The 11,928-nt window shown below is 43.2% G+C and overlaps 1 protein-coding gene across 1 annotated transcript in view; it reads right to left on the bottom strand.

The window, feature by feature from the left end:
• The window catches only part of SLC25A36 (solute carrier family 25 member 36), a 33,400-nt gene extending 22,136 nt beyond the window's left edge, over window positions 1-11,264 (bottom strand). The window contains exons 1-2 of the mRNA XM_074833676.1: window positions 11,092-11,264; window positions 714-884 (exon numbers count right to left, since the gene is read on the bottom strand). Of these exons, the coding sequence (XP_074689777.1) occupies window positions 714-884; window positions 11,092-11,132 (212 nt within the window). The 5' untranslated portion in view covers window positions 11,133-11,264. The remainder of the gene's footprint in view (window positions 1-713; window positions 885-11,091) is intronic.
• Window positions 11,265-11,928: the final 664 nt, after the last annotated feature.

Raw genomic sequence — 11,928 nt, forward strand, 5'->3', positions numbered from 1 at the left:
TCCCCTCATACACAAATACTGAAAGTACCTCCCCAAAACTGGCTAGCTTGATTCCCCCAGAGTGAACGCTGCCTGTGGTCTGTACTAAGTTTAATTGTGGCCACACAAGCTTTCCTGCTGGCTGTTGAATATCACAAGCACTGGTAGCAAGAAGAGGAAAGGCAGTGCCCATTCAGTGAGGTGCTATACAAACAAAACATCCCAGATCACAGCAAAAAGTGGCTTTACCTGTCTCTTACTAGCTCTAAAAGTGTTAGTCACCCATCCACCAGAAGATACTATAAGGCAGGAAGGGTATGGAGTGATGGAAGTTGAAAGAGACTAAGAAACTGAGTTAATTTTCACAGGACTTATTGCCTCCATATTCAGCAACATCTATGATTTGGCCACAAAACACTTTTTCAGGATGAAAATAGAGTATGGCACTTAAGTGTTACAGCGCTCCCAGTGAGTTTTGGGGATGTAGTTTGGAGCTGTGAATTGTATAAGGTGTATATGCTCTGGCTAATTCAAGGTACAAACTCAAGAATGAAGGAGGTTCAGGAAAGTGGAATGTGAAACTTAATTACAGTTAAAAGGCAAAATATGCTAAGTCATCTCACAGTAGCATCATGACAGACATAAGAGTCTGAATCTTCCATATGAATTTGTCCAACACACCACTCTCCCCCTCCCTCCCCAAAATGATCCAAAAGCCTAACATGTACACTCACTTCAAACAATGGAGAGGTCCAGGAGAAACTCTAGTTACTCGATTGACACTAGCACCATTAACAGTGTTGAGATGGACTTCAGAGATGTAGAGAGTTACAGAGGAGGACTGCAATCGTGTTTTCACAACTTCCAGTGGACATGTCAGAATTGCACCAACAGTACCTCCACATCTGCAAAAAGAAATAGGATCATCATATTCTTAACTACGAAGAAACTGAAGGATATATTCACATGTAATTAACATTATACTCATAGTCAAACTGCAAAAGGTGAAGAAACAATTGGAACATGGGTGACAATGCTGCACTTATTTGCCCTTGAAGGCAAACAAACTGTTAAGTCAGTTTGTTAACCCCACAGCTTGGAGTAAAAATTTAAACAGGCAAAAATAAAGTTTCCCAAAGTAGTGAAGGTGCAGTCTTCAGTACATGCTGTTCAAATCAGTTCTGGAAAGTAGCTCAGTATCTGAAATGTTTAACTTCTTATGGTAAATTTTAACTTTTTTTGAATGTTTAGTGCGCTCCTGACCACAAACAAGGTGCCAAAAATCCTTAAGGGTAAAAAAGATTTATACACTATGCACACAGGGCTACAGGTAAAAATGGTGGTGTGGCAATTTAAAATACTTATGAAGACATCTTCAAAACCCCATTTGTATTTTGGGCATTGTACCATGAAAGCAATGATTCTGAGTGTTTCCTGAGTTCTGCCCATTACAGCAAGACAGACTAGATACTGTAGAGTACAACTTGGGAAGACAAAAGAGCTTTAAGTGGCTAACCAGGTGAATACTTGCAGATTTTGCTTCAGTCCACCACTCGTTTCTGCGAGCAAGCCAAGGCAAGCCATGCATGACTTGTGCTGACAATGGAGCTACTCCCATTCTGCCAGAGTAGAACACAGCCAAGAACATACTGTCTTTTAGCAGCTCTGCTCAGATGATTCTTCTGGTGCTTTTCATAACAGATTTATTAATATCTACATTCCTATCTGTTTAACTACGATCACATACAGCCTCTGAGAGGAAAATATCAAATGCATAAATTCTGATTCCAAAGACAACTCCACATTCCTTGACATTACTATTACAAAGAAGTGCTACCCTTGAACCTCCGAGATCAGTATTCTTTACTTTGTCAAATATCCTTCTTAAAACTATGACAGTACACTATATGCACACTTTAAAAAAAACAAAAAAACAAACCCAGATTTAAATTGGGTATTAATTAATGCTACTAACATCTCAGTCTGAAATCCACTAACACACAAATACAATTTGTACTAAATTCAAAAGACCCAGCATTCACTTCTCTGATGCAGTAACTAAAGCTGGTGTTTGATTCTGACAAGACAGTTATCAGCTATTTTGTTGTAACATGAGAGGCTCAAATACTCCCAAAACCTTTAAAAAGCTGCAGGACTTGTTCAACAGTATTTTTACATAATGTCTTCCAAAATGCAAAGGAGAATTCAGTACAAATTAGGAGTAATCACTAAGACTCAAGATTTCCTATAAACTTTCATAGGAAAGTTAGCTTTTAGTCTAGCTAGCTTTGACTCTCCTCTGCTGCAGAGAATATTATAAATAATGGTAGATGTTAACACAGCATTGCATCCTAAAACACTAATCTGTTTGTATGAATTGAACTGACAATACCAAACAGCTGCAAAGTAGGATGTTTGTGATATTCACTTAATGCTCCATTTAAACCTACAGACCTAGAGGTATCCTATTACTAAGCCTAAAAGCATCTTGTGCCACCCTAGCTCCAACATTAGACAGGAGTCTACTCTCTTCCAAGTTTTAACTGAGGAAAGACATCAGGTTTCTTTGTCAGTCTGGAAAAAAGTGTTCCCACAGGAAGATGGAAAACAGTCTTCCAGTGTGTGCTGTACACGTGCAGTAACAGACTGATACAGCTTTCAGAGTACCATGCTTAAAACATCTCTGAATGAACAATTCACTTGCTTACTCTTCTAATGGTAAGCTACAAAAAAGATTTTTTAAAATAAGAGTTGCAGAAAGAGACAGAGTCGATGTGCTAATATTTCTTTTAGCCAGTGTTGGAAGCAGTAGGATCCCATAACATGTTAATTTCATGACATGAATACCACATGGGAATCACAGGTAGGCCAGCCCTGAAAAGAACTTGACATGGAGCTTTAGAGCTGGAGCCTCTTCAAGACAGACAGCAAGTTACTGTGTTTCCTGCAGTTCAACAGCAGACAGTGCTGTATGGTAATGTGCCTGTACAGGTGATGTAGGAAGTTGGCTTTAGAGCTTATTTCCTTCCTTGCAACCCCTCTGTTTCTGATCCCCTCAAGCCTACTCCCTTTAAGATCTTTCTGCATTTGATCTTGGACAGGTTACATGAGGACTTGTTTTCAAGCAACAGTAATGGCAAGAGAAAGCACGTGGTATGGTTTATATTAATGAGATAAATACTATGGAAGGGGGAAGAAACGAGGAGGAAAAAACCTGGCCTGCATTCTTCAACAGGGCTTGGAATTTGGAGCCTTTAATGCTACTGCCTCCACAGCTACGTTGCACTGGAAAAATTTTCCAAAGTTTAAGATTAATGCTGACCTGGTACTTGTATCCTGCATGCTTCCCTGCATCACATCCAAATCACCACAAGGGATGACTGACTGCAACAGCACTTGTCAGACATTCACTGTGGATGGGTTAGAAATACTCCATTCAGCAATGGATTACTAGATTACTAGGGAAGAGGGCAGACAGAGCTACTCAATGCTTGTTCTTTTTAAGTCTGCCTAGAGCAAGTGTTGTTCAGTGATAACCAGTGGATATAACAGCAGCTAGCACTACTTTTACATGCATCATAAGGAAACAGTTTTATAGCGCTAAATGATTCTGTATTGCTCACAAACAAGTCTTTGCAAAAATCACTAGTTTCTACTTCTGTCAAAATGCCCTACCTCACTCTCCCAGCCCTCAAAAAGCCCCATATAATTCAGAAAGCATCTGGAACTGAAGGATTGAAAGAAAAAGTCCCCAAATGTTGAGGAATCAGACCTTGATCAGCAGTCACAAGATGCACTGAGTTTGAACTGAACCACTAAATGAAAGCATAATCCAGGAACTACACTGATTTATCTAGTTCACTTGAACTTTAAGATAAACACTGCAATGCCTGACAAAAATCTGTTTGAGAAACTGTCCATAAACATAGCTCATAGGTAAACAAAGAAGAGAAACAATTCAATAATTATGAATCCTGTACAAATAAGCAACTTGTAAGAAGCATGCCAGCTGTTCTGTCACCAGAATCAATGACAGCATATTTTATTTACAAATATATTTCCGGCCTTGCTTATTTAACACACTACTAGAAATACTGTGAAAGACAGCTACTTCTTTGTGCTCCAAGTCCTGGCAGGCCATTAACAGCCAGCCACCAGCTCCAGCTTAGCAAAAGTGTTCTATATATTGGCAGCAGACTGCCACCACCATTCCTGCTACCCTCCTCACCAGCTCAAATTAGGGGAGTTTTTTTTGTTTGTGTCTTAACACAAATTAGGGAGTAGCACAGTTTGGAAAAAGGTTTTGTAAGAGTTAGAAAATTATTACACAGGTGGGATTTTGTAAACTAAAGAATTTTCTACTACCTAAAACCACTGTGCACTTCAGCACCTCCAGTGATGTACTGGGCCCCAACAAAGGTGACTTGTGAGAACACTTAGTAAGGTGTAACTTCTTCTCCAGGATTAGATGAGTTTCACCTGGTAGAGTGAGCAGGTAAGCAAGTACAGTCCAGCTGACAGTGTAAACTGGAAGTGAGGATGGGCAAAACCTGAGACCCTCCTGTGTCTGAATGTTTACCACAGTTTCTAATGAATGCTGTTCAGGAGACCACTTGCTCATCTTACCTATTCTAAATTTGACATTTGCCTCTAATCAACATCCACTGCAAGCCTTTTTCAGCTTTGCCAAGTGAGTATAAGAAAAACTTGCAAAGCTGACTTTCATCAGAAACACCTGATCATACAAGGGCATAAGAATCCACCTGTAGGTCCCAAATAATCTGAAAGGCAGAAGAGCAAAGAGCAGCAGGTAAATCCACAAAAATAAACAACAGAGGTAAAAACAAAAGATTAAAATCCCACTACTATTAACACAGCCAAGTTAGAGAATTAAATCTGCAGCTTAAACTGTGCAAGAAGGCACAAGAAACATTGTACTCAGTGAAACTAATACAGAGAGAGACATGTAGTTATCGTCTAACCTGCAGGATTGTGATAAACTTAAAACAACAGTAAAACTAAGAGCAGTTGTATACTTGACATCTCTTGGACAGAAGGATCTAGGAAGACAGCAATGCTTTCCTAAACTGCAGCTTATTCCACAGAGCACTCAAAAAATAATTAATTTGATCCCTAACATGCATTTAGAAGTCTATCACCTCACCAGATTAACAGAAACAAACCTGGAACTATCTGAGCTTTAAACTCTGCTATCAATTCAACATATATAGAACACTGACAACCACTTTCCTGCAGTTAAACCTTTATTTTTTGAGAGACACTGCAAGGAAAGAAACATGCACATACTTCAAAAAACTAATCCTGTTTGGCATTCAAATCCCAGGTTGCATTTCCAGAGATGGCTGCACAAGAAAACCTTCTTTTATTATTGCAAGTTGAAGGTATCTGCTAAGGTATCTGCCTTTGTCCAGAGTAGTTGAGTAACTCCTACTGTTACCTTACACCCCTGCAAGCAAAAGCAGAGACAGCTCCAGCATGGATGAGGGGCTCAATTTCAGCCACTGGACTGCCTCTAAATGGTCCAAAGCAGATTAATATTCCCAATGCCAGTGTCAGCTGACCTAGAATTGAAACTGTCAGTGCAAGAATTTTTTTATTCCTTTAGATAACTATATATTTTATAAAAATAAAAGACAAGAATGCATAGTGCTAGTCTCAGATTCACCTTTCACAGTATTGGTACCCATAGCCTCAAAGATAACCCTTGACCTTGTTATCTTGGGTCTACAGTCATTCATGTATTTTACCAGCTGTTTCTCTTTCCTGCACGAAAATGAAAGTTTCATACAAATACTGTCTGCCAAGAGAAACAGCAAGAAAATTGAGCTCAAAACTCCGAAAGGAAACAAAACCCAAGCTACTTGCCAACAGAACTCCTTCTAATCTCTTTACCACTTACTGCAAATTCAGGTCCCAAAAATACCAGCAATTTCATAGAGCTGTCTTAAAACAGGAGTGACTTTCTCATCAACAGATAAAGTTGCAGGTTTGGCTATTAAGTTTACAGTATCACTCTTCTCCAGAGTATTTAAGGGCTTTTAGTTGTAGCAAGTACAACTTTCACAAACAGCAAGAATGTATCTCATTAACCCTGAAATACCAGGGTTTTCCTGTTACCACACTGCTCAAATTGTGTATTACACACCTTTCCATCTTTAGCATTAATATGACGACTAGGAGTATTGGCAGCCAGAAACCCTTAACCCCCTTATTGACTATGTTTCTTTGCTGAAACATAGAAAGTTTAAGTTAAGGTAACATCCTTAAACTAAAAATACTAATCAAACTTGCTATTTCTAATTAACAGTGTAAAAATAAAGTTTCCCTGATGTACTGACATATACAAACCTACAAGTGAAAACAAGAAAAACACCACAAGGGGGACAAGCATCACTGGGTTCCATTATCCAAAACAAACATCAACATGTACAGTGTAGCTTCTATTAGAAACCAGCATAAATAAATATTTACAACAACATTTGTATTAAGTAAAAACAGCTGAACACATCAGTCATCTAGAAGGAAATACAAGAAACATACCAGCTTCACAGTTTCTCAAGTACTGGCATTCATGAAATGTCGTAACCTCATAGAACAAAACCCCAGCTACTCTGTGCTTTAAACAAGCACTGTTGTATTCAGCACAGAAGAGTATCTGAACACAAAAATAACCTGCAGTCTGGACAGGAAGGTACTAACCTTTTCCTATGCCTTGCAACAGGAAAAACTTGTTCCAAAAGACATCCAGGGTTATGCCAGGAATGTATTTTAGGTTAGAGGGGAGCCCAAGTGGCTGGCAACTCAGTTATGGCTCAAGTGGCTATTTCTGAAAGGGAGTAAAAAAGCCCCTATCACCACACTACCTGCTATATTATTAACTAATATCATCTTAAAATCAAAAAACACCAAGGGTCTTTCACCTCTACTTCATACATTTCAACAGCATCTCACCTTTCTGAAGAATTCAAACATTTCTCTTATATGTATTTTCAGAGTCTTAACTATTTCAGCTACTGCATGGATTTGCTAAAAACCTCTGTCAGAGTGATTTAAATTACAGATCAATTTGAGACAGTTCTGTAATCAGGACAAATAAACAGAAACTCCACCCTATAGTCCCTGACACATTAAATTAGAAAACAGCCAACTTTCTGCAAGAAACACAAAGAGTAAAGAAAGAATTAAGAAGTAAACCTGAGATTGTCCAACCCTGAACTCACACAAGCAGCTGTCTAGCTCCTAAGCCACCACAGTCCCTCCTTTTGCCAAGGAAACAAAGCGCAGGCAAGTTTTCATACCCTGATGGAAGTTGTATGATACAGAATTCCTGTCAAATTCATAATTTCCAGAAAACTTAAATTATGAAAACCTGGAAATTATTTTTGTAGTGAACACCTGAATTTGCATTCAATGTACCAATTATGATTGCAAGCAGGTACGTCCAAAACACATTAATCTTCCCTACAAAGCAAAACATTAAGGTCTTTCTACTACTTTTAATGTTGTTTTAAGTAGTCCAAGAACTAGAAAAAGCACGTAACTGTGTAACTTACATACTTGAACTAAAATGCTCATCTAAAGGCTACATTTTAATCACAAGACTTTGTAATTCAAGGATGCAGAATGGTCACTTGATTTCTTTTTGGTTTGGTATAAAAGCACCTGAGTTTATACTACCAACACACTGTCTATAGTGACAGCAGTTGCTGTTTGACCAGGAGATGGAAAAAAATAGAAGGTATGCAAAAAAACTAGTTTGATTCCTGAAACAGAAGATTTCCGAGCAATGCAACTGAGTAGCTCAGAAGAAAAAAAAATAAAAATCAAGAGTTTCATCTGAAGCACACTTTTGTATCACAATCCAACACTACAGACATCCAGCTAGTTCCTGCTCCCACAAGAACAAGATACCATTTGCAAATGGAGCTGTGGTATCTACATGGTTTGTGGAAACAGAACCTGACAAATAGGGCCATCATGACAAAACATGAGCTAAGTGATCTCAGATGTGTCACAGCACGAAACTGAACTCCAGGTACACTATCAATCCATTCAGGTATGCTCCCTGCAATTTCTCTTCAGTATAGAGTGCACAACAGCAGTTTTAAATATAGCCTAGAAAACTATGCTTAAGTTTGAGAGTTACACGCAGAGTTACAGCATGGAACCAATTGCTTACAAATTCTATCAGTTAAAACAGCTTTTCTTTAAGGGATGTGTTCTTAAAAGCTAGTAACCTTTTTTTACTTAAAAAGGAATCCTTATATTATTTCCTGTAAGTGAGATGCTCTTATGCTATGCATTTTCTACTGCTAAATATGACTGCTGTTATTTTTACATAATAAAGTACATCCTATCTTTAAAAAGTCAAGAAGGTCTAAGTAGTACGTGAGGGGGAAGACTGCATGTAAATGAAGTGGTAATTCATTGCTGCATTGGCTAATGCATGAACTGGTCCAGCAAAATCATTTAGGTGAGCTTTCTTTTCCAGAAAAAAATGCACTTCAGTGATGGTAGAAACTACATTAAAGCCATTCCGAAATTATTTCTTTCTAGACTTAGTATTTGTATCACAAAATATTGGTTGTATTTACAATTAGCATGCACTTATGAAACAGAGATGGGATTCTTAGAAATGAAACTACTTGAGTAAGAATTACTTTAGAAAAACAAAGCAAGTAGTAATTGCTGAGTAATTCCCTCACTACCACTGTCTCAGTGGCCAGCACTGCTGAAAGAGCCTAGCAAACCTGTTGGGAAGGGATAAGGATGCAGAGGTAGGAAAAAAGGAATGAGGGGGAAAAAAATAGAATATGAAACTAACTCCCAACATAAACATTCTGAAATGGCCCAGAAGTACTGCAGTTTTGACAGTTGTTTCATTGGTCATGAAACAACCGAGGCAGTTACAGAAAAATCCCAGGATGGCCCCACCTACATTACTAAACCAGCAATGTCATCAGTTACAGTTTCATTACTGAAAGCAGGAATTGAAAACTGAACTTAGACATCACAAAAAAAAAAAGCCAGCAGATTGAGATGTGTTTCCATACAGTCTCCAGTGAAACCTAAAGGAAAACAAAGCCTCAAAGGAAACTTTTTAAATTTCACTGAAGACTAAAGATCACTTAGGTGATCTATAGTCCACCATGCTCACAAAGAAGTCATGAGATGACCCCAAACAACTTTCCTACTGCTAAACATGACCAAATATACAGTTAGCTTTGCTGAACTAAGGTTACAGGAAACACGTGGCTGGCACATGAGGAAACAGCATTCAGCCTTTTCCTCGCAGTATAACCCTTGACCCAACTGGCCAGCAGCTATCCATAGACCAGACTCCACAAAAAATGGGAGTGAACCAGTTGACCTAAGCAATCTTCATCCAGTCTTAAGTTTCAGGTTTATAAACCTGTCTCTATCATTATGCACAATTCTGCTTAGTAATCACCTCTGTGCAGAGCTATCAAGTTAAACTGCTACAATAAAGCAGCACTCCTACTGCTTTTCTGAATGTTTACAAGGATGTGAAGCCTGAAGAAAAAGAGTACACACTACTACACCTTGAACCTCCTGCTGCATAATCACTCTCCTCTTAAACAGAGTGCCAGAAATTAGGGGGGTGAAAAAGCACCCACATAAGCACTAAATCAAGTGCATAACACTGAAAACCTGCAAAGCATGTCAGAAGCAGAGAAGTGCTCATGTATATCACCCAGACCTGTTCAGAGTAAACACTACAAACACCCCAGTCCAGAGGCAGTGAGTTCATTTTGTCAAGGAGGAACACAAATGGAAATCCAAACGTCAAGCTCTCTCATGGGAGGCAAAGCATATTCTCAACGTGTCACTTCTTCCACTTCCATAGTGTCATGCTCACTACCCCAGTACATTTTATTGTTAAGCCAAACAGTATCCTCAGCTTTCTCTTTTAAGCTAGGTGCTCTTCCCACTCTAACCCTGGAGGGACCACAGGCTGTTTAAGGACATACATCTCGAGCACTACAAAGCTTAAAAAGATGTAGAGAGACTAACACCTGCAAAGGTACAAAAGTTACCTCAAACCTAAGGAAGGCTACAAGGACCACATATTTACTTCTAGCTATAATCTTCCCTCCAATTTCTTCTGTCTTCATGGGTGGAAAGCTGCGTGACCATGGCAAGCCCACACCTAAAAGCAGTACACACCAAGGTGATGAAATGCATTCAAGTAACACAGTGGCCCTTTGACACTAGCATTACCAGCTGGTCACTTCCAGGCTGCTGAGCCGACTGACATGGTTGGGCAGCCTCTCCGATGCGGTGGGGCAGCCCATGCACAGAGGGCTCCGCGTGTTTCTCCACGGAAATGCCAGATAAAGGACAAACTCCTAGAATACCGATCAGAGGGAATGGGCTATTTTTAACGGAAACTTTCACCCTCACAGCCCTCAAGGCCCCACGTACCACCCGCACGTTGCCCGTGCCAAAGCGCAACACCCGGGGCCGGGCCTGGCCGGCCCCGCACGACCGCGGCGTGCCCAGGCTCCCAGCGAGGCCCAGGGTGCCCTACCGGCCAGCCGGACCCCCCCGGGCTGGGCCCAAAGGCGCGCAGCCGGCCCGGGGCAGGCCCGGAAGGGCCTCAGGGCGCTGGGCGGGAAGCTGCCCCCCGCGGCGACCCCCTCAGGCACGGAGCGGGGCGGTAGCGCCTCGCAACGCTCCGGGGGCCCCCGGGCGGCCCCTCCCGCCCCGGCGGGGCCCCCGCGACCGCCCTAGGCAGCCGCTCCAGGCCGCGGCCCAGGCCCCAGCTCGCACACCACGCGCGACAGCCCCCTCCCGGGCCCGGCCCAGTCGCGGCGGGCGAGCTCAGCAGCGGGGCAGGACCCCGCAGCGCCGGGGGAGGGGGACAGGAAAACCCCGCAGGAGCCATTTCCGGGGTTACAGCGACAAGGGCGGCGGGAGCTGCAGGGCGGCACCCATGGCGCGTCCCGCTCCGCTGGGCCGGCGGAGCCTGCGGGGAAGGGCGGGCGGGCAGCCCCACCTGAGAGCCCGCACGGAACGGCCGGGACTGGTACCGTGCCCGCTCTCCCGCCGGGCGGCAGCTTCACCTACCCGCCAGCGAAGAGGTGCACCAGGGTGTCTCTCTGGCTCATTCTCGCCGCCTGCAGCCGGGCGGGCGGAAGGAAGGGCTGCCGGGCGCCGCCGCCCCGCACTCAGCCGGGCCGCTGCTCCCAGCGCTCCGCATAAATACGCACCGCGGCCGCGCGGCTTCCTGCGGCGGGGGCGGGCCGGGCCGGGGGCGGGGCGGGCCTAGCTTCGCCCCGCCTCCCGCTCGGGAACGCTGCGGCAAGCGCCGGGCGCGGGGGCCTCCTCATGAATATTAACGAGCCCCCAAGTAAACAGAGTCCTCCATTGGCTGGGGTCTGACGTCACCGCCGCGCTCCGCCTCATAAGCTGGGCGAGGAGGCTGTCACCGGCTACCTTGAAGCGGGTATTGGGGGCTGTGGGGTGCTGCTGTAACGGGCCCGGCCCGGCCCGGCCCGGCCCGGCCCGGCCCTTCGGGTGTGCCTGTGGGGTCTGACCTGTCAGTGCCTCTTTGCGGAGCCTCTTTTTCCTCTCCCAGCGGGCTCCATACGCGGCTCCCTCAGGCCTACAGCTGCTGGCCGCTCCCCTCAGGTGCGTGCTGGCCGTGAGGGAAGGTCACACACCGCAGCCACAGAAAATAGGGGAAGAGAGATGTGAAAAACGGACCCTGTGCCCTCGGCGTCCAAAAGTGGTAGGCATTAGCAAGGTGTGTAGTGGCCCTAGGTTTTGTTTTCTCTTAGTTTTGTATTAGAGATCATAGCCTCAGCTACTGAAGCAATGCATCTCCTGGAAGAGGCACCCAAACACTGGCTCCTTGGGAGTGTTTCCGAAGTATTGTGACTCATTGGATCACTCTCCATTTTC

Source organism: Strix aluco, chromosome 9 (assembly GCF_031877795.1).
Source record: "Strix aluco isolate bStrAlu1 chromosome 9, bStrAlu1.hap1, whole genome shotgun sequence".
In the NCBI taxonomy this organism is placed as follows: domain Eukaryota; kingdom Metazoa; phylum Chordata; class Aves; order Strigiformes; family Strigidae; genus Strix; species Strix aluco.